General features: G+C 41.1%; 1 protein-coding gene across 2 annotated transcripts in view; it reads left to right on the top strand.

Moving 5' to 3' along the window:
- The first annotated feature begins 2,370 nt into the window (after positions 1–2,370).
- asic1b (acid-sensing (proton-gated) ion channel 1b) overlaps positions 2,371–27,478 on the top strand; it is a 157,757-nt gene continuing 132,649 nt past the window's right edge. For both annotated transcript variants that reach the window (XM_035520621.2, XM_081705574.1), the window contains exon 1: positions 2,371–3,782. In XM_035520621.2, coding sequence (XP_035376514.1) covers positions 3,418–3,782 — 365 coding nt within the window. In that variant the 5' untranslated portion in view covers positions 2,371–3,417. The remainder of the gene's footprint in view (positions 3,783–27,478) is intronic.

Raw genomic sequence — 27,478 nt, 5'->3', positions numbered from 1 at the left:
GTGTGTGCACGTTAGGTTAATGTGTAACAATCTTACTGCATTGCTTCCTTAATTTACTGTCTTAAAAATACATCCCAGACCTGACAGATGTATTGCTTTGAAGTTATGTCCCAGGCCCTGGGTTTCCCTCCTATATATGCTCAGACAAGAGTTCACTAAGTGTATGAAAATAGTGCAAGCAAACAAAGTAACTCTTGAAAAGGAACGATCCTTCCCCCAAAATCCAACATCCACTAGAGTTAAACACCTAAAGCTTCTTCTGTTTTCTGCTGACCTTCCCATACGCCACAGAAAGTGCCACTCACTTTTGCGACCAACTGGTGATTGCAATACATAATGATCTGGCAAGACATGCAACTTCGATGAGTGCATCATGCATGCATCATCAAGCACATGAGCGTGTGCTCGAGTAGATTCTCCAACTAACATCCTAAAATATTGTTTGAGGAACACATAGGCTACTAGAGAATTACAAGAACAAAAAAGCAAGAAAATCTTTTGGATTTATGTACCCATGATCTAAAGATCACATCACTTAAAATTTCATCACATTATTTAAAATTTCATCTTCCTCCATTGCCAGTTTTAAAAAGTCGCTTGTGGCACATCTCATTAATTTTTAGCCTTTAATTTTAATCATTATAATACTTTAATCATCCTTTTTTTCTTACATATTCCCCTGTTTACTGTTAGCTTTTCAGTATTCTTTTAAGACCTGCATATTTTTTCCTCCGTACTGAATATTTAAAAAAAAAATTTATTGCTTGGTTAATTCAGCATGACTGATATTTTCCTGTGTTTGATTATGGGATTCTCATTAAAGGAAAGATGTCATTACTGACACAGTCATGATTCAGGGTCTAGCTGTCAGCCCTTTTCTCTCCAACCTGATTACTACCCTGGGCATGAAACCTTCTGCTGAGTCCAGCGTGGAAAGACCCTTGCCCTTGAAATAGTCAGTCCCAAAATCTCATTAATGGTGTATCATAATGAAAATGTTTTAGGATGCCAGAATTCCTAATGCTATCATAAATGAAGCAATGCACCCTCAGGTCTAGCTTTCTGGCATGTGTATAGTTATCATGTGGTCATCATTATGTTAATGATCTATTCCCAGAGGGTTTGATGAACCCATTAGGAGAATTATATCAATAATACTGTCTGCCAGGCTTGGTGCCCAAACCCAGTCACCAGCTGTGACTAAATGAACAGGGAATTCCCCAAGTCACTGCAAAATCACATCACTCCGTCCATCGATCCTATCAGAGACAGCAATACCCAGCCTTAGCCAATACTGTAACAAATGGGGATTAAAGATGCATCATGTGCAATTTCATGGCTGACTTCCTCTGGCCCTTAGGCTGTGGGTTTCTCAAACAGTTTCGTCAGCTTTATGAGAGCAAGTAATTTTTCACCCATACCCTCACTGCTCCTGCCTGTATGTGTTTTCTTTCCCATTCCTACACAGGGAAAGCCTTAAACACCTAGGGCCAGCCTTTGAGATACGACTGCAACTCAGGCTTGGGCTAAATTGAAATGCCAGCGGTGACTTGCCCATCAGAAATCCTCTTAACTTAGACTCAGTCTTAATCTGCGTCCATGAAACTGGCCCCTGGTGTCTGCTTCATGTTTACACTGTTCCAAAACACATGGCAGGCATTACTGCTAGGAATGGCTCTGGACATCACCCCTGTGTTGCCTGGCTTATTGCTCATGTCATTTTGCACATGGGCTAATTTCGCTGTAGATTTCTAAATGTGGTTTCTAAGTAAAACACTGATTTCAGATCCATTGCAATAAACTAATACACTAAAAGCATGGTGTTTATATCTAAACTTTCAGATCTATTTAAAAATATTCAAGCTGTTTATAATAACAACTATGAGTTTATGATCTTCATGATCTTATGATCATGTAAGTTTAATTGAGCTTATTATCCAAATCTTAAGAAGTTCTCTTCACATGACCATATAGAATACTTAATTAGTCTGGAAATTACATGGGATATTGTTTCCCGGGACAAGTTAAGGAAACATTTTCTGTCCTGTTTGACCAGGCTGAATTTGAACATTCCGTGACACGATGCACAGGCAGTTCAGTTCTTCCAGAGCACGCGTCAGCAGAAATCTTAAGCTAAACAACATCCTTTCACGTACCCCCCCCCTCCCCCCCAAGTGTTTCTGCTGCATCCAATACCCCCACCTCCCCCTGTGTCTCGCACTCCTCTGACGGACACTTCTGTGCAAAAATGGTCGAGACCAGCTAAAGCCACAGCCAATGGTACACCGAGAGAAACACTGATGTGTAGCCTATGGATGCTCCGTCGCAGCGTGTCATTTTTTCTTTCTGACATACCTATTTGTTACAAACAAGCGACATTGATCATAACGAGATCTTAAGCGATAGCGAACTCGGAGCTATTTTGGAGCTAAACTTAGGCTGCAGCCCGAGTTCGTCATTCAAACGGTATACGCGTGCCGTCCAGTCCGGGCACGTCGGTTCTTTGAATTAACTGGAAGAGAGCTGGTTGAGTTGTGTCGACATCCAGAGACAGTGATGTTAATTTCGTTGACGTTGACGTTGACTTCGGTGACGGATTTTGCAGAGTAAATGGATAATTGTAGTGATAATTGCCTATTGCACTGAGCTCTGATCGGAATCTGCCGTGTTCAGAAGCCGTGCGGCTTTTCCGTTTTGTTTTTCGCTGCCCTACGTCGTCGGGAAGAACTGCGGGGATGTGAACGTTGTCACCTTGCACCGGGTTCATCTTTTTAGTGATCTCTTTCACATGTCCACGTACACTGACAGGTGATTCCGTTTTCTTAAAGTAGTTGCAAATGTGACGGCTGAAGCGAAATAATCACGGCTGTTTTCATGTGCTTTTTGTGGCGAATCGACACTGAAACAGACACTGAAACGGAAGAAGAGTGAGTGTGTGCAGAAATACTCATGGACACTGCTTGTCAAGTGAAGTCAGCAGTGTTTTTACCCAACATCAGACTATTACTTGTTATCATTTTGTTTAATTTGGGTTATTGTTGTTTTATCTACATTACTGACAATAAGAGATGCAAGTCACACTGTGTACAATATACTTATGAGAAGGACAGGAAAAATTCTAAGGGTACCGAACGTGCTCTCTCGGACTTGCTTGAACCCAACATCATTTTTCCTCTCTATATTACAAACCGCTGAGTGAGCTGTAGCAATCGCCTGATTATCATTACAGACAAAAAAGGTCAAAGCTCATTTCCAGTATCTCTTTCGTATCGATTCAGCGGTAAGTAAATGCGCAAACACTTCAGAGGGCTCGTATGGCCACTTAAAGACGCGTAAAAGGGCGTGAACTAGTAACTCTTGCTCGTGAACCCCTACTTCACAGATTACATTTCTTTCGACGAGTGAACCTCGACAATCATGGACCTTAAAACCGACTCCGACGACAACTTGGACTGTCCTCGACCAGCAACCATCGAAGTTTTTGCGAGCAGGTCCACTCTCCATGGCATCTCCCACATGTTCAGTTACGAGAGACTGTGCATAAAGCGATGCTTATGGATTATATTTTTCTTAGGCTCGTTGTCTTTCCTCGTGCTAGTATGTGTAGACCGCATCAAATTCTATTTTCAGTACCCACATGTCACCAAGCTAGACGAAATCACAGCTCCGATGATGACATTCCCCGCCATCACCTTTTGCAACCTTAACGCGTTTCGCTTCAGCAGGGTTACGCGTAACGACTTGTACCACGCGGGAGAGCTTCTTGCGCTGCTGAATGGCAGGTGAGTTCAAAACTTGAAAGCCTGAAAAACCAGACTTGAGTGGTCAGAATGCACATGAGAAGAATGCATGTAGTAATAAAGCACATAATGCGAGAAAACATCCGAAATTAGATTTTACTTTGTTAGTAGTTTTAAGGTAAAACGTTTACGAGGTCTAATAGTTGTAATAGTCCTAATAGTTGAAAATCAAAGGGAACAAATATTTCAGCATGGCCCCTTTGAAATGAGCTGGCAGTTACCTCTGTTTTAATATCAGTATGTTTTCAGGGTCTTTATGCTCAAAATAAAACAAACAAACAAACAAACAAAAAAACCCATCACCCAGATATTAATGTATCCTAGTGGGTGTGTATTTATTTATTTATTTGGATATTGCATCATGTAGCATTGTAATGTCAGCTGTTCTCAATAAGAAAAGAGCCATTGCTCCGTGGGGCATGATGGGCTCACTTGTTTGTGTTACACTGGAGCATATGCCTGCATGCTTTTATATACTATTCTCTAAAAGAGTCTGATCTGCTCCACTTTCAGCACTGAAACTGATGTTTATAATGTTTGATAGAACTTAAATGCTAACTTTAGTATTACTGCACCATTGTCAAAAATCAAAAGTGGTAAAATTTGATCTTAAAGAAATAACAATTAATTTCCTATATTGAGAGCAAGAAGGAAACGGAAATGTCTGAGAAGTATCAGGCCAAGCAGAAGGAGGATGTGTTGATTGTGGGGTTTTTCAAGCTTTGCCTGCAAAGCCAAAAGAACAGCTAGGACATACCTGATCATATTATGAGTTTAGCAGAAACAAACAGCCATGACTGTGATCGATCAGCACCTGTCAATGCTTTTGTGAACAGGTTCGTTCTCCATGGTATTGCCCACATATTCAGACATGCACTGATGGAAAATGGTAATTAAGCTAGACAGTACAAGTGCCTAATATTTATGAACTTGTGGATGATTTTGGATTTAGAACATTGTCTTGAGTTGATATAAAACTAAACATTGATTTTTATACATTGACTTTGAGTAATGTCAAACATTACTGATTTAATGTCAGTAACAAGATTGATCGTTTATGTGAACAAATTCATTCTGGTCTGGATTGAAAAGAATTTTAAATTTCCTCACTGAATGGTACTAGGTCATTAGTCTAGGGTAATTTGTAAGACTGGCTTTGAGTGTTTTTCTTCATGCAGTCATTAGGGATGAACATGGAGGCAAACTTTTACTACTTATTCCTAATGGCATTTTCTCTTGCGATGGAAGCCGGTTAATTGCACCTTTTAAAAGGGTGAATAATCCATAGCTGCTTAGGTTGTTATGAATGTTGTGCTCTGTAAGTAGTCTCTAAATACATTGCAAACGTCCAGTGGAATTGTACTGTAGAGGTGAAATGGTGCAGCCAGGAAGTCCCCACCCACCTTTATTTAGGGAAGAGTGAGTGTCTGAACCAGTGAATGCTTCACAGTTACATGCCACAACAACGAACACATTCGGATCAGCAGTGTTGCACAGTATTCCATAAAATCCCGACGAAGCATATGGCAGTCAAACAGTTGCAGTGAGTCATCTTTGGATCATCTTCAATGAGATCTTCTCCCAGTCATCACAACTCGCTGAAAGAAACAGATTTTTGGATCTTGTTCCTTGTGTGTGTGTAAGCGTTATTGTCAAGCAGGTTGAGTCACTGGAGAGTTCTATTATTTTGGATTCTAATGAAATGACATTGGTATGCATCGGTATAGCAAAAACCAAAAGGGCAGTGCAATGTTTTGGCAGATGTGCAATATATATATATATATATATATATATATATATATATATATATATATATATATATATATATATATATATATAAATATAAATAATGAAGCTTTGATGTAAATATATTAAAAATATTACCATTGTGGACATTAAGGACATCAGTTTTAGTGCATGCTTTTTATTGCAATGCATTTTAGTGTACATAAAGCATGGATGTGTATCAAGTGTCTTAAACAAGTAAGACAAACTTCAAGAAGCAAGTGCAGTTGAAAAACATCTGACCTTGACAAGCAAACCAGTGAAACAATCAATATCCGATCAAGACTGCTGGACATTACAGCATCGCAGCATCACTACTGCAGGTGTAAGGACCTCGTGTATGTGATTCCAGTATGGGGGACAGGGCATGCCTTCTCCTTCTTGCATTAATACTGAGAAAGTTGTAATGAAACCTTAAGCTGCCATATGTCATGGAATAACGAAGAGAATCGTGTTCTGTCTGGTCACTCTGGGACTCGTTAAGAAATGTGATGCTGGTCCTATTGTGTGCATTAGGCATGCCCCACTGATTGGAATTTTAGATATCTTAAGCACGAAAATAACGCACTACCAGAAATTCAGTATCTCTGCTGCCAAACGCAGTGGATTTAGTCACACCGCTGAAGTGGCTGTTTTTGATGTTCTTATCATTAGGCTCTCAGCCCTCTTAACATGGTGCTGAATCTTAAATGTGAGGTATTCATTTTACCAAGCTGTTTACACAAAAGAAAGTCACCATTTCTCTATTTTACCAACTGGTCAAATTTTCTGAAGACTCTGCATTGTGAATGCTTCGACACTTTTGTGACATTCCCACACAAAGCCAGACAGCATCTCCTTGCAGTGTCTGGGATTCTTTACCTAGCAGTCATGCTATATAATTACATAGCTTTATGTACATCTACAGCTCCTGCCAAAATCACTGCACAACTGCTGCTCTCAGAAAAATTCCATGCCAACTCCCAGAATTACCTTTGCATAGTGATCTGTGAGTTTAATTGTTGCCTGGCGCAATGCAAAGTAGCCAGACATATTGAGATTCACCATTCGGCACATTCTGGTGGAGAACTCTTGGTGAGCAAGAGTGGTGCAGATACTGCTCTGTCTGCTATGAATATGCAGGCAAAGATACCACAACTTTGAAAATCCCTACTAAAAATAAAAGTAGCTTTCTCTGAAACAATTTCAGCACCTGTAGAAAATTAACAGCTCCCAGCAAAACAATGAAGGTTAACAAGGTAATTTAAGTCAAAGGAAATGTGCAATTTCTCCTTTAACTAAGGAGCTAATTTACCTTCTGTACTGCTGGTGAAAGCTTATATTCTGTGAAGGGAAGAGGTAGCTAAGCAATATTATTTAAATTGACAAAGCCAAAGCTCAACTAAAACTGTCTCTGACCAAATTCTGACTATTTTTCAGAATCTTTGTACAACTAAATAGCCACCATAATGACAAAAACCTAGTGCGTTCAGTCTGATTGTGTACAAATACAATATATTCTGCACTGATGTCAATAATTTCTCTTTCAGTGTTCAGTGAGGCATGCAAAATTCCTATGCACAGCAATAGTGCCATAGGTGCTTTTCTGAATTTTACCCTTAATCAGGTCTCTAAAGGATATTTTCCCAAGGATCTTAGTCATGTATATAAGCCATTGAGCTCAGAAATAAAACATGGAGATTAATGATTTGTCTCTTTATTAGATATGTCTGTGTTTATTTCCAGTGACTGTTTTAATCAAAGCGCTTGGGTTTTGCAAAACCTAGATACTTTAGGACAAAAGTTTTTGATGACAAGAAGTACTTAAACTTAATTAAGGTAGCCATGGAAATGATTTCTCTGCAGAATAATTATCTTAGGATGGCAGTTGCATAAGCACTGCACTGAATGTGTTAAAATGGTTTTACATCTGTAACCAAGAGCAACTGGGATGTCCAGAGCTCACGCACTTTTAACTGCATGTCGTTTTTCCCCACACTTCTGCTGCAGTCATTTTGTCTTCAATCAGGGTGGAGTGACAGGTGGCAAATAGCAAAATGTTCCAATGATTTGTCATCACAGTGAAACTTCACGGCACTGTGGTCGGCCGTGTTCTGAAGATGTGGCAGGATGTGGTATAAAAAGATACATGAACACATACACACACAAACATGCACAAACACATATCCATGTATATAATAAAAATATCCATGTGTATAATACAGTCCCCCCCCCCCCACGCACGCACATTAATGGGTATTTTTAGCGCATTGATCCACTGTATTTCTTTGCCTAGGGTCCGGTAAGAGAGCACATTTGCAGAAGATATTAGAATGTCCGAAGAACGGTCTCAGTTTTCTGACACATAAAATCGGTGCATGACCCCCAAGTCTGGCCTGGATCTCACTTTACATGCACAGGAGCTGCAAGGCAATCGAGTCCTTTTGTCGAGCATGTTGGGTTGGATGTCGCTCTGTGCACTGCACCTGTAGCCTGAGGATTTGGTGTCTTAGTGTGACATGAGTTGAGACTAATAAGATATAACTAATGAGGCTGTGTACAGTCCAAATTCAGATTTTACATGTCAACTCGCACACTGAAAAGGCAAAGTTAAGGAGACATACTGCTAATTGAGATTCACCGCTTGCCAAGTTCTGGTGGAAGTTACCCCAAACACACCTCTGATATATGTAAAGGAAAACATACTGCAACCTTACAAAATCACCAAAAAAAAGACCAGTAACAAACAATAAAAGTAGACCTTTCTCAAGAAAGTAAAAAAAAAGTATTCATTTCTGATAATGCTATAAAAAATGTATTTGAACAATTGAAAAAATTGTGATTTTATTGAATCTAAAATAATCTTTGTAATCTAAAGTAATCTAAATTTAAAGATTAACTGGAAGTCTGGAAGATTAACTTATCTACACAGCAATTAATTTATGTTTTCAGAAAGCTTTTTATAAGACTCATCCATGACTCGGTTTGGCATAACAAGCCTTTTTGTGACAATTTAAAAGTACAACCGTCCAAGGTCAAACGTGCGAAAAGAAATTATACAACATATTTCTTAGCATTTCATCAAACTGTTCATTTGGTAAAAGCTAAAACCTTCAACACAAAGCCAAGTGAGCATTCAATTCCATTTTCCCACCCAGTGGCCACGCAAGAAAAGGTGAGCGATGCGCGTTGTGGGGAGGCAAGAGATTGAGGCATGGGCACCAGAGGATGAGGCGGACTTCAGAGCAAACGTGAGGGGGAGGGGGATGGATGACAAGCTGAGGCAATTAACTTGTGCCTCGTAAGCCGTGTGATAAACAAGACTTTATCCCCGTGTAATTAGCGCTGTTTGTGAAACCGCACTGTTGCCAGGCTGATAAACAGGGCCTCCCGCGTTAGCTGGCCCTCAGTCCCGCTAGGCCACATCAGGCCCTGAGAATGGCAAGTGCGCTCAGAGCCAGGAGACAGAGTCAGCTGGGAACAGAGAGTAACAAGCAACGAAGAACTGCAGTATGATATGGACCAAACGGAAAAAATCTCCTGGTAGAACTATTTTCAGGTCTCCTCAATTTATACCTTTAGAGAAATCATTTTTGACTGAACCCTTTCACCTATAAAGGGACATTTAAAAAGGGTTCTGTGCTGTTGGATTATTTCTTCTCTATACTGCCAAATCACCAGTGTCAAATTAACTGGTAGTGTTCGTTTGTGTCCAGCTGGAGGTGTCAATTCAACACTGTAGCTGTTAACACAGAACCGAAGGTGGGACTGTGTTGCCTCAGCTGCCATGAACTCCTAGATTCCTGGATTCCTCTTGGAGTCATGGATTCTGCATGACTTCATCATGGCATTAAGTAGATGGAAAGGAAGAAGCTGGCGAGAGGAAATGATTTCTGCTTTAATTGAAGTGCGCTACCTTTCCCACTGCTTCACATTCTGAAGTGTCACTGTCTGTGAAGGTGATGTAGCTGTCTGGCAATCCAGGCTGTCCAAAACCAAATGCAAGAAAACCTTATAGCCTTGTAACATGGGCAGAAGACATGCCCTCTTTAGATTTGCAATCACAGAGTAAAATGGACTGACAGGTATATGAGAATGTATCAAAATATATATACACTCACCATCCACTTTAATAGAAACTAATTGATTAGCAATTTGAAGGTGTATAGTTATAGAATAAAGCCCATCAGTTGCAATACCCAGGTTGTGTTAGCTATCAAAATACAACACTTATACAGTGATCTGTTCTTGACTATGGGACCATTGTTGGCTATATATTTTTGAGTGTCAGACCCCTGTCTACACAGCAGTCATTTTGGCATTATGGCAGATACACTTATACTAGTGCAACACCAACAACCATGCTATTACAATATTTATGCCACTGAGGGATTGTGAACAAAAGCAGTGTCTGGTCATGGTGCTGTGATCAGAAACTGCACAGTGATACACTAGGTAGAGATTGGCTGACAAACTTTCATGCCAAGAAATGGACTATATTATGTAAGATACACCTGTAAGACAAGTATACCTAATAAAGTGGCCAGTGCAGATAGCTTCAAAGGAGGTGTTTTCAGTAAAGTGGATGGTGAGTATATAATAGTATATATGCAGTATTGGCCTAGAACCTGTGCACCTATGTTGACTATATCTTGCATTAACATCTGATCCGTTTGGCACAATCAAGGCATAGTGTCTCAGTGAGCATGTGTACACTTTGCACTAACGTGTTTTTTATGATTGGATAACTTGACCACGTGTAAAACCAGGTGTAAACACTCAAGACGGATTGTGATTGGATCACTCAACCCACATTCTGACGTGGTCAGAAATTAATTCAATACAAGTGTAAATGGAATGTGTCTTCCGTACCTGCATATAATTACACAAGCAGAAATGTGTCTGCTGTCTGACTGCAGAAATTACAGCTGCTGCCAAACAAAGCCTACTCCTGCACTGTAGCAGACGCTTCATTGCGTGTTGTAGACGGTTTCTGTCCATACCTGACAGCATATAGATGCACTGGTAATAGCCTGTGAGAAAAAAATATTTACAGTAGGTTTCAGGAAGTAATACAGACACAATGCGTGGGTTGGTGTGCTTTTTTATGCTATAAAGTAAGATCAGATCTCATCTGGTCATGCTGCTAGTGCATTTTAGTGAAAAGTGTACTTGGAATCCAGACATAGTAAATCCAGATACAATCTGGATCTGAAACACATTTTAATGCAGGGTGTAAACAGGCTAAGTGTGTGCCTGAAAGTTTGAACAGTTGGTCGATGACAATTGTGAACAAGTTGGGGAAGCAGTGCATCCACCATGCAGAAACATCATAGACCTGCACTGTTTAGTAAGCAGTGAACTCATACTTAAGAATCTTCTCAAATTCAGGAGACATTCAAGTCACAGAGTACACATCGTTCTGTCCTTTGCTGAGTTGCATGCCAGAGGCTGGTGTATGTTCCTTCCCAGTTCTCCAGAATATACCTAAGCAGCCACATTCACATTTCAGCATTTGGTTTATCCAGAGTGACTTACATATATTGATCAGTCTGACAGTAATGTGAATCGATCCCATGTCCATGGTTTTTGCTAGTACCTTACTCTGTCTTCTCTACTAGGTGAGTTACAGGAGCTCTCATTCCTACTCCCAACAACCCCCCATGCCTATTTCAGTAGGGTCAGCCATTTTAGCATTTTGAATTTCATGCCTTGTGTTCACATTAACTATTAACTATTATTACAGTTTAATTATATTATAAATTATAGGCCACACTAAAATGGTGTTTGTGAGAAAGGTGTTAAATTAAGATATCTACTAAACAAAATCGTTTACATAATTGTAAATGATAATACAAATTGAATACAAATTGATTCAATAATACATAATATAAATTGAACTTTGGATGTTGGATGTGTTTGCCTGGCTCCCCTTTCGCCTGTTTTTTGCTGGCTGCAAATACGTCCATGGATGAAATAGATAGAGGGATAAATAAGGTGTCAAAGTTTTCGGCTCCAGAAGATGTGTGAGCATACAGTCTGCTCTATCACAAGAGTAGGTCAGAGATTATACATGAAACATAGGCTACTCACACTCACCCTATTTGTATAGTCAATCTAATCCAATTGACCTGACCTTTATCATCCTTATGTACTTTTATATAATGTTCTAGTGACTTGGCTGATTATCTGATGTGCAGACTGGATGGCCAAACTGATAGATTATGAATTTCATTTTGGACTGTGTGGTGATCTGATCAGTTACTCTTAGCTGTCTGGTGGGGCTCATGGATGCTTTTGATGTGTTGTTCACATGATTACACGCTGAAAAGACTGCAGTGGTACTTGCATGAATCTTTCTAAAATCAAAATGGAAAAAGGCATGGTCAGGCGTGGTGTTTGTGCAGACATCCAGGAAAACAAGGCAAGGTCTACTGGTTCTATACCTGTTTGTTTAAACAAAGCTCAGAAAATACCAACAAAGATTAACTTTGGAGTTGGACTTCTGAGTGGTACCAGTCACCAAAATAACACTGAGTAAATTGAATGGGAGTGAGATGTGAGACCCCCAGCATGCATTACAGCTGACAATCAAGCCCAAAATGGCAGGGGGCATGGAAATGGTGTAGTGGTGGTATGGGGGGAAGGATTGTTTTGAATGTTCCCATTTGTGAATGAATGCATGATTGGAAGAGGGCCCCTTAATAATATGCTTGGTGTAGACTGCTGCTGCGATGATTGAAGTGGGGAAAAATGGATGCCACCACTTGTAGATGTGGAGAGAAGGACTGCCTAGGTTCCTGCTGAGCTCGGGCCTGGAGACCAACTTCTTACCCATAGACCCACACGCAAACAGTTTACTTCTCATACTATAAAAAAAACCTGTAAATGAATCCGAGGTTTGTATAATTAGTATAAAACCATGAAATATAAACTAATACAAACTCTGTTTAATGTCACACATTTGCAAGGGTTAAGAAAATTGTTTTATAATGTAGCCTGCAAATTTCCTTGATGTAAATGCCACGAGAGTACAGCTATCCTTGAAAGTCACTGGAAATATGCGCATCTCTATGGGAACCCTTTCCCTATCTCAGTAGCAAATATGACTATTGAAACAAAAAAAAGTTCAAATACAAAGAAAAAAACCCTGCATGTGGTCACAGCAGAATAAATGTACTGAATGAATGTATTCAATAAGGAAATGAGTTGTGTTTTGAAGTCTCATTCTAGGGTGTGAAGACCTTAGGATTATAATCACAAAAAATTTACTAAATTGGTCGTGATCCAACTTTTCATAAACCTCTTTAAAAGATTTATGGAGAATGTCTATGGCCTGCTACCACAAAAAGTCCACTTCATTCCCACAGCATATGGAAAAGTAGGGACTTAATACCGGTGCATTCGTTGTGGCTGAAAGGATAATGGAGGATGTATCAGGCTTTCTGTAATCTAGAAATGCTGTGTGAAATGAGGAGCTGGTTTTTATTTACTGCGACCACATTGCTGTGGCACAGAGTGCAATATGATGCAGATGCTCTGTGGTTCGTTTTGCCATCATCTGGAAATGAAAGTGCTCATGGCCCATAATCCAATTGTGGCTTCTTTCTGTATGCCTTTTTCTGTGCCCTGCGCCTGATTACTTTAGGGAGCTGTGGTGGGGCAATATTAAAACTCAGCACACACACACACACACACACACACACACACACACGCACACAGACACGCACAATCAGCAACATCCATTTGCACCAAAGTCCTTAGACTGAGAGGTGGGAGAAGAGATGAAGTGCACTTCTTAAGTGCTCTTCTGGCAGCCTTGGCCCACCCACCCCTCCCCTGGAGACTTCAGCTAGCTATGGGTCCAATTTAATTAACTCGCTTTTCTTAATCAAGGCTATAGGTGCGGCACCTCGAGGAATGTGCCATGTGGCTTTAGTACAGAGGTCTGTAGACCCTTTTTCCCATTCATGCTTAGGCTCATCCCCCAAGTAGACATTACATTAAAAGTTATATATTTTTAATTTTGTCTAAACTTTTATTTTGCATAGTAAATCTTTCAACATTGTGATCTAGTGACATTAGGTGGGGCCTTGAAAAAGCGACTGCAACTTTAGCTCCTTCATTGCTCCTGAAAGGCCATGCCTGACCATGTGACCAGCCTGACAGCTGGCCAGCAGCCACATATGCATATGACCATGCTTTGCTCTGTGAGGATGGGGTTCTGTTTTTGAGGACCAGTGGCGCATGGCAGCATATCCAGTAGCCCACTGACTCAAACCACCACTTTTGTCTGAGGCCCCATTGGATGGAAGAACTTTGCACAGCATCTTCATGATATGCATCTCAGTTCACAGCAGACAAGCAAACAAATGCCCTTGAGGTCTTGCATGTTATGTTTCACCCCAGCAAGTGATACAGCAATGACCAAATAGTTTTGCGGGGGTTACAGAGTTGCACTGCTATTACAAATAAGGAGCTGTTGTTGAAGCTGAAGATGTCTTATCAATGTAGAGAAGACACATTTCTTCTCTACCAATGAGGGTATACTGGTGTTAGTGCGATTGCTCCACTATGCCGAAATTGATGGAGAGACGCAATGAGGAACTTGAGAGCAGATGATGAAGAAGAAGAAGCCTGGAGGAAGGGGGTACCAAGCATTACACCTGCCCCCTGCCTGCCAGGTTGGACCAGATGAGAGTGAGGTGGCTGGCCAGGGAAAACGATGAGGAGAGAAGTGCAGCAAGGCTCAGCAGCATGGCCCCCCACGCGAGGAACAATGCTGATGGCAGAGACAGCACGTATCCACCTGCCATACTACTATAGTGAGGTCATGACATCAAGGTTGTGACATAAAGGTTGAGACATCACCACAACGCAGCTGTGCCTGTCGCTGGAGGAGAAAGCACTGGACATGCTCATGGACCTGACGCTGGAACAGCATGACGCCCTCATTTCGGGCAGGAGTTGTCAGTGCTATCAGCCAAGCAGCTGTTTTCAGGGAGGAGGCTACAGGGCAAAGCAGATAAGCATGCTGGTTGTGGAACTGAATACAATGGTCCGGCGTGCATACCCAGCATTCGAGAAGGCAGTGCAGGAAGACTGCATGCTACATGCTAATGTGTTGTTGCCTGAAAGGCTTGGACAACATGCCCAACTCACTGCACAAGCCACCCCCCAAACAGCTGTCATCAAGTCCGAGGGAGCGGAGGTCATCCTTGACACAGAGATGCTGAGGCAAACAACAAAATGCTACATGGTGGAGGAGGTGAGGTGCTGAGTGACCTCTAAGTAGAGTGGTGGCGAAGCATTTGGTATGCTGACGCTGCAGGAAGGCACAGTGCTAGACAATGCCAAGAATCTAGGCCAGCGGGAAGATGGAACTGGGGCTTCCCAGCGAGCGGCTGAGCAGAGGTAGAGAGTTGGTGCTCCTTAGGAGTAGCACTACCGGTGGCATCGATAACACCATAGATGATAGAAAAAGCAGAAAGTGTGGAGAGTAGCATAGATGATTGAGATGAGGATGGCTGCCTCTGTCATCATCCTCAACACCATTGTACCTGGTGCTAGACCTGCCAGACCTTGGTAGATTGGGACATTGACTGCAGCATGGGTGCCATTAGTCCCTTTGATCTAGGTACTGTTTGGGGTCAGTGTGGGTCACTGGGAGGTCTGACCCTGGGGGGGGGGGGGCTATGTGCCTTTTACCAGGGGTGTCACTAAAAAAATATGAATATGAGTCTGCTTTTGAAGTGTTACATTAGCATTTTTCATCAGTCATCAGGGATCCTCTGCTAACTTAATGGTATTTTCACTAGTATGTCAGTGTAATTTAATTTTGGACAATTGTAAAAGACATCCAAATTATGTATTCTTTACTTTTATATTGAAGTTACACAGTCTTCAGCAAAATTCATCTGACATAGATATCCTCTGCTATAGCCCCCTCCTTAAAACAGGCCTAACAACACCCATTCCATCCGGCCACTAACAAGTGAGACAGCGAGAGAGAGAGCAGGGAGTTTTAGGTTTCCCAGGATGCCATGCGCCTCTCTGCAGCTTGTAATTGAGTTAAAATTGTGTTGTTAATGCAATTTCATTGATGGTATGTGACTGGTTTATTTAGTCATTTTGCTTTGCAGGGAAGGAGCTTGTTTTAGTTTTACTATCATCTATGTGAAGTGTTGTGTCTTCTGATTACTCTTCCTCATTTCCCAAAGTAAGTTCTATTCTGCTTCTATGTTTGCTGTGTGTGTGTCTTGTTAAAGGTAGTGCTGTTCTAAATATAGAGTTGTTGCAGCAGAACATTTCTTTTATATATATGAGATGTGTAAGAGAGGTTGACATATTCAAAATTGCAATGAAGTTGTAATGAAGTTCCAGAGAAACAGGATGTTTCAGACAGAGGTCCTTCATCAGATGTACAAACAAAGTGCTTCTGAATTCTAGGAGGTGAAACTGGTTTATGTTAGAAAAAAACAGACATTTAAATCATTACATTAATTCCAAGGGGTTATAAAGTTCTGAGAGGGTAGATCAGTTCTTCTTCTTTGAGTTTCCTGACTTCATGCTGCCGTAGCAACAACTGACAATGCAAACAAATATGTCTTTAACTCGATGTCAGCTAGTTTTAAAATATCATGCTGCTATAAACGAAAGTCTTCAGTTTAGATGGTCCGAACGTGTTCAACAAAACAACCAATAAACCTTTTCTTGGTTTTTCCAGTGTAAAGCTGATTACATTATGACCAACAAAGCTTGCAAGAAATGCTATAGATTACTTCTGCAGTTATGAATGAGGAGGAATGGGTGATAACAATTGTTCCCTTTGTGCTATTTATTTTAGAAGCTGTGTTAATAAATTTGTATGTAGCTCATCTAGATTGAATACAGGCTACAGTACCACAGTTATTAATCCACTGGTCATTTATCTCATCTTTTGAAGTCTGTTAGATGATTAGTGGAGGACCCTTAAAAAGGGACACACTCTCTATATCATCCAGGAGCATTTTGAAATGTTTTTGTATAATATACTAATAAAACAGTGGCTAATATTATACATACCATCGTCTGTATGAGACAAAAACATCAAAGACATGCTCGTTGAGAGTGAGATAAATAGCCAAAACTGTAGTGAAGGACACAAGGTTTTCTGAGAAACAGGATCTTTTTTCCACAGAGGTCCTTCATCAGCTGTGCACGCAAAGTGCTTCTGAAGTTGTAGGAGGTGAAACCAGTTTATGTAAAAAAAAGTAGACGGATCATAACTTTTATTCTATGGGATTCTGAGAGTGTAGCTCTTTTTTCCCCTGTTTCCTATTTCTCAGGCAATAAATATAATAAACTCTTGCATGAGGAGGAATGGGTAATTAGTGCATGAGGATGAATGGGTGATAATTTGTGCCAGTGCAAACCTTGACATATCTAAAAAACTTCATCAAGTCCTTCTGAGCACTTCCTTCAGAGGACTTTCAGCACTGGATATACTGCACACATTCTACATTCAGCTGGCACAGCTGTCAAAGGACCTGTGTGTATATATAGATGACCTATCTATCTATCTATCTATCTATCTATCTATCTATCTATCTATCTATCTATCTATCTATCTATCTATCTATCTATCTATCTATCTATCTATCTATCTATCTATCTATCTATCTATCTATCTATCTATCTATCTATCTATCTATCTATCTATCTATCTATCTATCTATCTACCTACCTACCTACCTACCTACCTACCTACCTACCTGTCTGTCTGTCTGTCTGTCTGTACATGTTGCTAGTACTGGGTTGGACCTCCTTTTGTCTTCAGAATTGCCTTAATTCTTTGTAGCATAGATTCAAGGAAGCATTCCTCAGAGATTTTGATCCATATTGACATAATAGCATCACACAGTTGCTGCAGATTGCTCCACCACATCCCAAAGGTATTGGATTGAGAGCTGGTGACCATCTGAATACAGTGGACTCACTGTCAACAATTTGAGATGATTTTAGCTTTGTGACATGGCACATTATCCTGCTGAAAGTAGCCAAGTAGGAAGTAGCTTCCTGCTGGAAGTAGACTGGTACACTGTGGTCATAAACGGATGGATATGGTCAGCAACAATACTCAAGCAGGCTGTGGCATTTGAATTATGCTCAGTTGGCATTAAGGGGCCCAAAATGGGCCAAGAAAATATCCCCCACACCATTACCACCAGCCTGAACTGATACAAAGCAGGATAGATCCATGGTTTTATGTCGTTTACACCAAAAATCATAACTCATCAGACAAGGTTTAACATTTTTGCAATCTTGTATTGTCCAGTTTTGGTGAGCCTGTACAAAGTGTGGCCTTAGTTGCACTTATCTGACACTTTTATCCAAAGAAACTTACAGTTATGACCGAGTACAACTTGAGGCTTAAGGGCCTTGCTGAGGGGCGCAACAGTGATAACTTGAGGCTTGAACCACCAACCATACAATTACAAGTCAAGTTCCTTAATCACTGAGCTACCACTGCCTGGTCTTAGTTAAGGGGAATGGCATCTGATGTGGTCTTCTGCTGCTGTAGCCCATTTGTTTAAAGGTTCAACATGTTGTGTGCTCAGAGATGCTCTTCTGCATACCTTGGTTGTAAGGAGTGGTTATTTGAGTTACTGTTGCCTTTCTATCAGCTCAAACTAGTCTGGCCATTCTCCTCTGACCAGTTCATTGGATATTTTCTCTTTTTCAGACCATTCTTTTTCAGACCATGCCACATTCAAAGTCACATAAATCATTTTTCTTCCCTATTTTGATGCTTGGTTTGAACTTCAGTAGGTTGTCTTGACCATGTCTACATGCCTATATACAGGTGTACCTGGCCTAGGTTCATATATATATATTTATACACACACCCACCCACAGACACACACAGACACACACACACACACACACACACACACACACACACACACACACACACACACACACACACACACACACACGAGTGTATAGTGTATACAATAGTGTAGAAACAGGACATTTTGGACAGAGGTCCTTCATCACCAGTACAAGCAAAGTCCTTCTGAATTTCATGGAGGTAATATATATTTAAATCATAATATTAATTCCAAGAGCTTCTAAAGTTCTGAAAGTGTGTATTTTTTTTAAGTTTCCTATCTTGTAAAAATATAGAAACTACCAAAGCACCTATTGGCAATGGAGACTGGTATATCCTTATTGTCCATTAACATTAAAATGCCTTGCCACTGGAAAAAACAAATCCCTAATTCTGATGGTCTGAAGTTGTTCAACAAAAGTATCTTGGTTTCTCCAGCGTAAAGCTGATTACATATTTTAGAAAAAATACAATAGACAATATCTGCAGTAAAGCATAAGGAGCAATTGGTGATGATTACTTTTAGTGGCTGTGTTAATACAACAATACAATCTAGAGACGTTGCAGGATACAATACCACAGTTACTATATGACTGGTTATTCATCTCATGCTTGATGAGCATGTCTGATGTTTTTGTCTCATCTCTAGGAGATCAGTAGAGGATCCTTAAAAAGGGATGTGGTCTCTGAATCATCTTGGAGGACTCCTTGGAGGAGTGTTTAAGTATATTAGCCACCATTTTACTTGTAAGATAGTAAGTGAACACCAAATGAATTCTTGTTGTCTTAACAATGGCTTGTTTAAGATGTCAGTGCATCTGTTTTCTGAACAGGTAAAACTTGAGGAAAAGTGTCATCTATGACTTCCTAAAGAAATCCACAGTTGGATCCACAGTCTTCTCACTGCAAATATTTTTAAGTCTTAATAGCTGTAAGTAAGGGATGGGGGGTTTGCAGCCCTTGGAGTGTGAAAAGATGTATTACAAATAAGAATAAGAGTCAGTAGGGTTATAATAGATAGTGGTATTTAAACGAGAATTTTCACACTTAACTGAAACACCCAAAAAGGTTATCCTCATGCTAGAAAGTGATATACATAGCTGGGTGGAACTTGGAGAAGGAAGTATTATTACAGCACTTCAAATGTGCATTTAGCAGTACCAAAAATTTCATCAATGTATCTCAGACATACTGTGGATATGCATCTCAACCATATTCTATTCTGTGTACATAACACATATTCTAGAATAGACTCTTTTATTTAGCAGTTATTAGACTATTAGAATGAGACTAGTTAGACAAATTTTCCTCAATAAATGAACATCCTCATTTAAAGCAGAGCTACTCATCTGGAAATACCCCCTGGGGGCAGGGTGGGTATGGGTGAAAAATGTGGCAAGTTATAGGAAAAAACACTTTTGTATGATATTGTACAATGAAAAATAAGAGCTTTTTTCCTGTCATACTTTTTAATGCTTTTAAAATTATTATTGACATTTAAGGTTATTCCGGTTGTTTGGGATGGGGAGGGTGAATACAGGGAAGAGTTTTAAAAAAGAGTACATTCATTTTGATTTTAAGGTATGTCTTATTTTTGTATAAATACAGCATTAAAAATACAAAGAATATGTTTGTATGTTAAGAGTCTGTACAAAAAAGTATGACCTTTTGAGATCTATGACCTGTCCAACTTGTTTTTGCTGAACTTTTCCGATGTTCTCTTCAAGGATTGTATTGCTTTGGGGAATGTATTGTTAACATCAAAGGCTGTAGGTATGTTGAGATGAGCTCAACAAATGTTGGGATAGAAGTGACCTAATTTTAAAATTGCGCATTGTGCAACCATTATCCTAACAGCTTGAAACTGATATTGTATTGAAGAATGCTGCAAACGCTCTTCTCTCTACAGGAATCTGCCATGACCTGTAATTATGTAATGATGACACTATAATTGCATGAATCCTAATTTAAACCCATTAGAGAGAGATCATAATAGTTAGTATGCCACAAAATCACACAGGGTATACCCACTAGTCATATAAATATTCACTTCAGTTTGTTTCACAGGTCTGAGGGTTTTAGTGATGATGTCAGGACCGGGTGTGGAGGTAGGGTAGAGGGGGCAGTGGAGTTAAAGCTAAAGCTACTGTAAACGAGCTTCACAAGGGTTCGCCAAATAACCTTGATATTTCAGAAAACGAGAAATGCACACAGGCACTGTAGTAAGTGGTGAAAAACAGAGAACACACATTTTTTTTCTCTTACAGCTTCACTCTACCCTATGGCAAACCCAAAGGGACATTCACTGCACATACACATCTGCATAAAAGTCTGTTACATATGTCCCCCCCCCCCCCACTATAATTATAAAAGTGACTACCATAGCCCTGCAAGCGTGTTGGCGCATGTAGCACCCTCCCAGTGCGAGACAAAACTATCCCAGTGTATATTGATCCAGACCGCTGTCCCACCCCCACTCACCAGTACCGGATGAGCTGGTGATATGTCAGGGGAGGGGGTCGCTGCGGAAGAATGAGAGGGAATGGAGGGCTGGGACAGCAGTGGCAGGGTATATGGTTTCAACCTGTCATGGTGAACCACCTGAAACCATATCCCCAGGTCCAGGGGATTGACCATAGGTCAGTCCCATTTAACCCTCAGAATCCAGCACCTGCACCACTTGATTTGGGCCCTTCCAATGCGGGGCCAACTTAGTGCGACTCTCCTTAGGGTTATTCAGCCAAACCATAGCACCCGTTGTGTACCTGTGGTGCTGAGTGCCCTCATTGTGGTACAACTTTTGTTTTTCATGAGCCTCAGTTGAGTTCAGTCTGGCAGCCCCAAAGGCCTTTTCCAGTTGCTCCACCAGGGACGACACAAATTTGGCATGAGAACCAAACCCCCAATGCTCCAGAACCTGGGGAAACACAGGCACATCCACCGGAACCCGCACTTCATGTCCATGCATGAGATAGAAAGGGCTGATGTGAATGCTGGAGTGCCTGGAGGTGTTATAGGCAAAGGCAACTTGCTAAAGAAAGACATCCGGTTCACCCCCATAGGAAAGCAGCTGGTCGATCAAAGTTCTGTTGTGCCATTCCACCTTGCCATCTGATTTTGGATTATAGGCTGCAGTGCAGTTATTAGGTGGTGATCAAAATCAGAGGCTTGCAGAAATGAAATAGTAGGTGTCTTTATTCTTAATCCAAGAGTAGAAGAATCCAGAATTATGATCAAATGAGAATGTAATGGGAGAATCATGAAGAATAAACAGTCTGAGTCAGAAAACCAGAAGAGCAAACACAAACAATCCAGGCAGAATATCCAAAAAAGGGGGCAGCCAAAAATTCAATATCGGAAAAACAAAGTCAAGGTACAGTACACAATAAGCCAATCAAGAAATAACGCTCAGTATGCTTTCAGAAAACTTATGGCAATACTTCGCAGTGAGTGGTAGTTCTCAACAGTTTTATATACACTGATACTAATGATGTACAGGTGAGTACTCCATACTCCGGTGATGCTGATCTGATTAAGCGTCTTTGGTGGAGTTGTTGCCAGGGAGAAGAATGGGTTGCTGGGTGTTGTAGTCTGCTAGGGAATCTGGCGTTATGACAGCAGTTCTCTTTACTCCCAGAAGCCAGCAGAGGCATTGGATCACCCCTGCTTCAAACTGATGGCCTTGACTGCTGTGCAAAGCTTCAGGAATACCATGCAACAGTACATAATCTTCAAACAGCCAATTGGCCACTGACTCTGCTGTTTGGTTAGGGAGTGCATACAAATGAGCAAACTTGGTGAAATAGTCTTCTACCAAAAGAATATACCTTGGATGTCACTGGCAGCTCCAGGATGTGTGCCACCACTCTCTGTAGAGGATGTGTAACAGTCGATAGGAGCTTTTCGTTTCAGCACAGGGGACCTACGCACCTGACAGTCCTCACACTGTTCACACCAGCATCTTATGTACCTCAGCATGGAAGGCCAGTAACTTACATCTCGTCCTCTCCCAGATAAGCTCTGCTGAAAAATTGAGCAGACGTGGGCCCCCCATGGAGATGTTGGAGCAGATGAGGCACAAGGGCTCGGGGAACCACAACCTGCACCTGTCTCTGTCCTGCCAGAGACTTAAACACACTCCAACACAAAACACCATTTATCACAGACAGGCGACTGAACTCTGTCCATAGTTTATGGAGATTAAGAGAAGACCCTCATATATGTCAACGTGGTGGATGCTCATAGCTCCCCTTGACCCAAGACAACTCCCTGGCAATATCTAAGTCCTCTCATTGCATTGACCATATTTCTGAGCCATCATGTGAGATACTTTTTAGGTACTCAAAAGCAGCCACACACTCATCAGTCTATTCAAAAGGCACATTTTTCCCAGCTAGATGATGTAAAGGTGCAGCATGCTATGCAAAGTTTCTCACAATACACTGGTAGTAAGAACACAAGCCCACAAAGGCTCTAACATTCAAGGGAGATCAAGGAGTGGGCCAGCAATTTACCTTCTCTGTGTTCTTTGGGTCAGGTTGGAGACCATGTCTGGAAATGACATGACCCAGGAACACCACATGATCTCTGGCCAGGTGACATTTCGTAGCATTGAGTCTCAGCCCAGCAGACTGTATTTTGGAGAAAACTTCCTCCAGATGGACAAGGTGTTCCTCAAATGTACGCCTGTAAATCAGAATGTCATCTAGATAGACCATGCAAATATGCCACATCAGCCCCCTAAAGATCAGTACTATCATGCGTTAAAATGTAGGTGGTGAGTTCGTAAGGACCATTGGCATGGTCCTTCAGTGGTATAGGCCCTGTCGTGTGGTCAAGGCCGTTTTCTCCCTGTCCTCCTCGGCTAACTCCACCTGCCAGTAGCCAAGTATACTAAATCAGGATGAGCCCGAAAGACCATCCAGGGTATCATCCACTCAAGGAAGTGAATGAGAATCTTTGACCGTGACCGAATTAAGTTGCCTGTAATTTATGCAGAATCTCCACTGCCCCCTTTCTTTTTAACTTGTACCACTGGGGAGGCCCAGGGGCTGGATCTCTCTTCAATGACGCCATCCACCAACAGACCGGCCACCTGACACTCGATTTCAGCTTGTTTCCCCGGAGATGTGTGATATGCACGCTGTTTAATGGGGGGATGATCACCAGTCCTAATCAGTCTGCTTCTTCCAGTATTTCTATTGGCTACATTAAAAATTCTTGCATAGTTAGCTGCATTCACTGCTGTGTGGTGACGGGAGACTCATCCAGTGTGACAGGTAGGGCATAAGAGGGTGAAGCCACCATAGCAATATCAGCTGGCTGTGGAAGGAAAGGTCAGGTTCTCCAAGGTGATAAAGCTCACCCAAATGCACTACCTGTTTGAGCATGACGTCTCTTATAGTAGTGTTCAAAACATGGGCCACCGCAACACCATTCCTGACGCTCATCACTGCATGTACAATTACCACCCTCATGGACTCTAGCACATTGGGCTCCAAGTAACCCCTCAAAATTCAATGCGGTCAGATTAACAGTGCTGGGAGGGCACACATTAACTGGCACAAGAGTCTCACTAAGGGGGGAATAGACAATGTACTGGTCAGACAAACATTACAGCACTCCACCACAAAAGTGGCATGCAGGTGTCCCCCAACTGTAGAATACCCACTTCCAAATCTAGCCATGATTTTTCACTAGGAAGTCCAGGCCAAGGAGGACAGCCTGAGTGGATTTCCTGAGGACATGAAACACATGCTGCCACATCACTGACCCCAACCTACAAGCCAGAGTCATAATGCCCAATGTATCATTTATAGCATGTGAGCTCAGATAGGTTTTGATGATAGGTTGACTACGTAGGGCTGGAACTGACATACGAAAATCTGCACTAATATGTGAAACAATTGCCCCTGAATCCACCAGCATTGAGACCCCTGTGCCTTCCACCACTCCTCTGACATATGAAGTAAGATTTTCCACGCTCACCTCGTAACAGTCTATTCCAGCCGTGTGTGTTGGAAAATCTTGGTATAAGTGGCCCATTGATGAAGAAGCTGAGGTCTGGGCCCTAATATCAGCTACATCCCATTTCTCTGATGAGAGGTGTTGTGGACAGGTTGTGGTGACAGGAAATGCCTGCTGGCATCCTGGAACACCACAGATACAGTTGCAATGGGAACAAGAAGGCAAGCGAAAACCATGCCCCCTTTATCCCAGGCTGCAGCCTACAGCCTCCTGTTCTCCTCTTGCATCTCTTTCATCACCAATCTCATTGCATACATTTCCTCAGTTAGAATATCAACAGCTCTCCTCAGACCCACGCTATCTGACACCAACTGCACAGCCACTTTCTCTCCGGTAAATAAACTGTTGGGATGCATACTCACACCATCTGCTTTCAGAGTTTCTCTGGCATTCTCACACCATCCCACTATTATCATTTGACCCTCAATGCTGAGTCCAGTCCTGCAAGAAAATGCCGAAAATTTCCTCCCTTTGTGCCACTACACCATACTCTGGGAATGCTTCCTGGACCAGCCTGTTAATATCAGCATAATAGCAGCATAAACTTCCAGGCTCTCATGGGGTGCACACAGACGGGCAGCGAGGTTGCCTTTAAAATGGTCCATAAACTGCTTCTGTCCAAAAGCCTCATTAAGCCATTCCTTGACTGCCACATAGTCTGAATGCACAGCTGCTGGAAGACTGTCCCATAACAGAAATGCAGCTCTGCCCAAACGAGTAGGTAGGATTGTCACCAATTCAGAGTCATACTAGTAAGTGCTTTGACTGCAACTTCAAGATGCCTTGCCCAGCTCAAAAAACCTCTCCAGTGAGGAGGGCAGGCAAATTAGTCTTCAATCTACCTTGAAGAGCACAGTCTTTGGCTCTCTTCGAGCTATACTTGCACATGCTGTCGTCTTCCAGCCACGTTACTGAGCATCCTCCCTGGCCAAGCTAAGTTGCTAACTATACTGAATGTGCTAAATTGCTCAAAAGTAGCACTAAATAAACTAAAGTTCATTTGTCCAAAATAAAGTGAACAGTCATCGCTGCCACCAATGTAACCAAACTTCACAATTGTTCACCTAATAACCCTGATATTTTAGAAAATGAGAAATGCACATGGATACAGTAGTAAGTGGTAAAAAACAACTAACGAACTTCTTTTTTCTTTTTTTTTTATCTTACAGCCTCACTCTGCCCTATGGCAATCCCAAAGGGACATTCATTGCACATACACATCTGCATAAAAGTCTATTACACTACTATAACAAATGGCAAATTAATAACATTTTGGCTGTAACCAGTGTTCTGCAATGTTTCACAGGGTATTTATTACATGTATAAAAAGCATTCAAAAGAAAACAAATGGTTCAGTATGATTCTGTTGTTTTTACATATATTAGAATATATTAGGTATATTCAGCAGGTATGATTGTATGCACATGCATATGCTTACAAAACCGTCTTTTGAAGGGAAAACAAGTTCCAGTACGTGACAGTTAGATAGCCAGGAGAGCACTTATGTTCTAGCATTTGTTAACAATACCAGTATGTTGTAGCTAGTGTAAATATAATTATTAGACATTATTAGAAATAACAATTTATTACAGTCACCATTTACAATTGGAGGTCTTATTCCATCTGTTGGCATGCAATTCTGTTTTCATCAGTGGTCAATTCTTCACAGCTGTTAGCTGGACATATGTCTTTGGCTGACCATGAATTTGGAACCAGCGACAGCTATGCCACTATGATGAAAGTATTTATACTGTGTTGAGAATGACCCACCACCCAAATAATATTCAATCAGCAGCGGTTCTGTGGTGAGAGAATGATCCGTGATGAGTTAGGTAGTGGATGGCTGATGACTATGGCATGCTATCAGACAGTGTTAGAAAGGTAAAATGTATTTCACTACAAATTACAGAATACATGCTCTTAATTTGTAATGTATTCCATTACATTACAAGACAATGTTGAAGTAAGCCAAAGCATTTAAAATATAAAAACACTAAAGGAGGCTAGAACAACTGAAAGAGGCTATGCCTAGACAGAGGCTTGAACCAGCCATGAAACTGTGGAAACAAGGGATATAAATACAGAGGCTAACAAGAACTAACAAGACACAGGCCATACTAATGAAGGGTATAACAGAATAAAAAAGCAAAGAGCACATTGAAAAAAAAACAGGAATTAAACCAGGAAACAAAAACAGAAGACAGGGTTTCTAAGGTCACATGGATGCTACGGAAGGGCCAACTGTGACATTATTATTATTGTTGTTTGCAGAAGACATCAAGGTCAAGATCTATATACAAGACTGACCAAAAATAGTTGGGGCATAATAAGACAGTATGTAGGCAGTAGAAGAGGATTATAAAAAGCTAAAATTTCATGCACATCATAAAACACTAAAAAGGCACTTGCTTTATAGAAGGTATTATGGCGTGATTAGATCCAATCAATCACCAGCAGTGCCTCACCAAGACTGATTTGGCCCTTCCCAGGCAAATCCCTGATTATTAATGTGTTGTTTTGGTTCGCATCCAGTGAGTGCTCTCTGAAAAGCTTGTTTCATGTTCAGGTCACTGAAGTCGTGTTTTAGGTTCAGTGACATTCATCATTGAGTGTCTAATGGATTTAAAAGGAATCCAGTACTGTTGTTCAAAGAACTCTGTTTAGATTTAAACAGAGAAAGATACCTTCATAGAAAGAACTCAGGTATTATTTGATAAGGGAGTGCTCTCTACTTCAGATTGAACATCCAAATTCTTCTAAATCCTGTATTCTCAGATACCAAGAGATCAAGAAATTGATTGCCCATGGACAGAGATCTGCAATATCTCTTTAGATTGTAAAAGTCATAATTAGCACGTTGTTCAACATCCATTGCCACAAAGCAGATTTACAGATGTCTGAGTCCAAGGCCCCAGTGGGCAAGCCAAAGCCAACAATGGCAAGGAAAAACTTCCTAAGAGCCTTGAGGAAGAAACCTTGTGTAGACTCAAGACTCAAATTGGGGGTGGGCTATCCT

This window comes from Electrophorus electricus, chromosome 22 (assembly GCF_041902795.1).
Source record: "Electrophorus electricus isolate QZ-2024a chromosome 22, ASM4190279v1, whole genome shotgun sequence".
Lineage (NCBI taxonomy): Eukaryota > Metazoa > Chordata > Actinopteri > Gymnotiformes > Gymnotidae > Electrophorus > Electrophorus electricus.
Note: the sequence above shows the minus strand (reverse complement) of the source record. Positions and strands in the feature narration are given on the sequence as shown.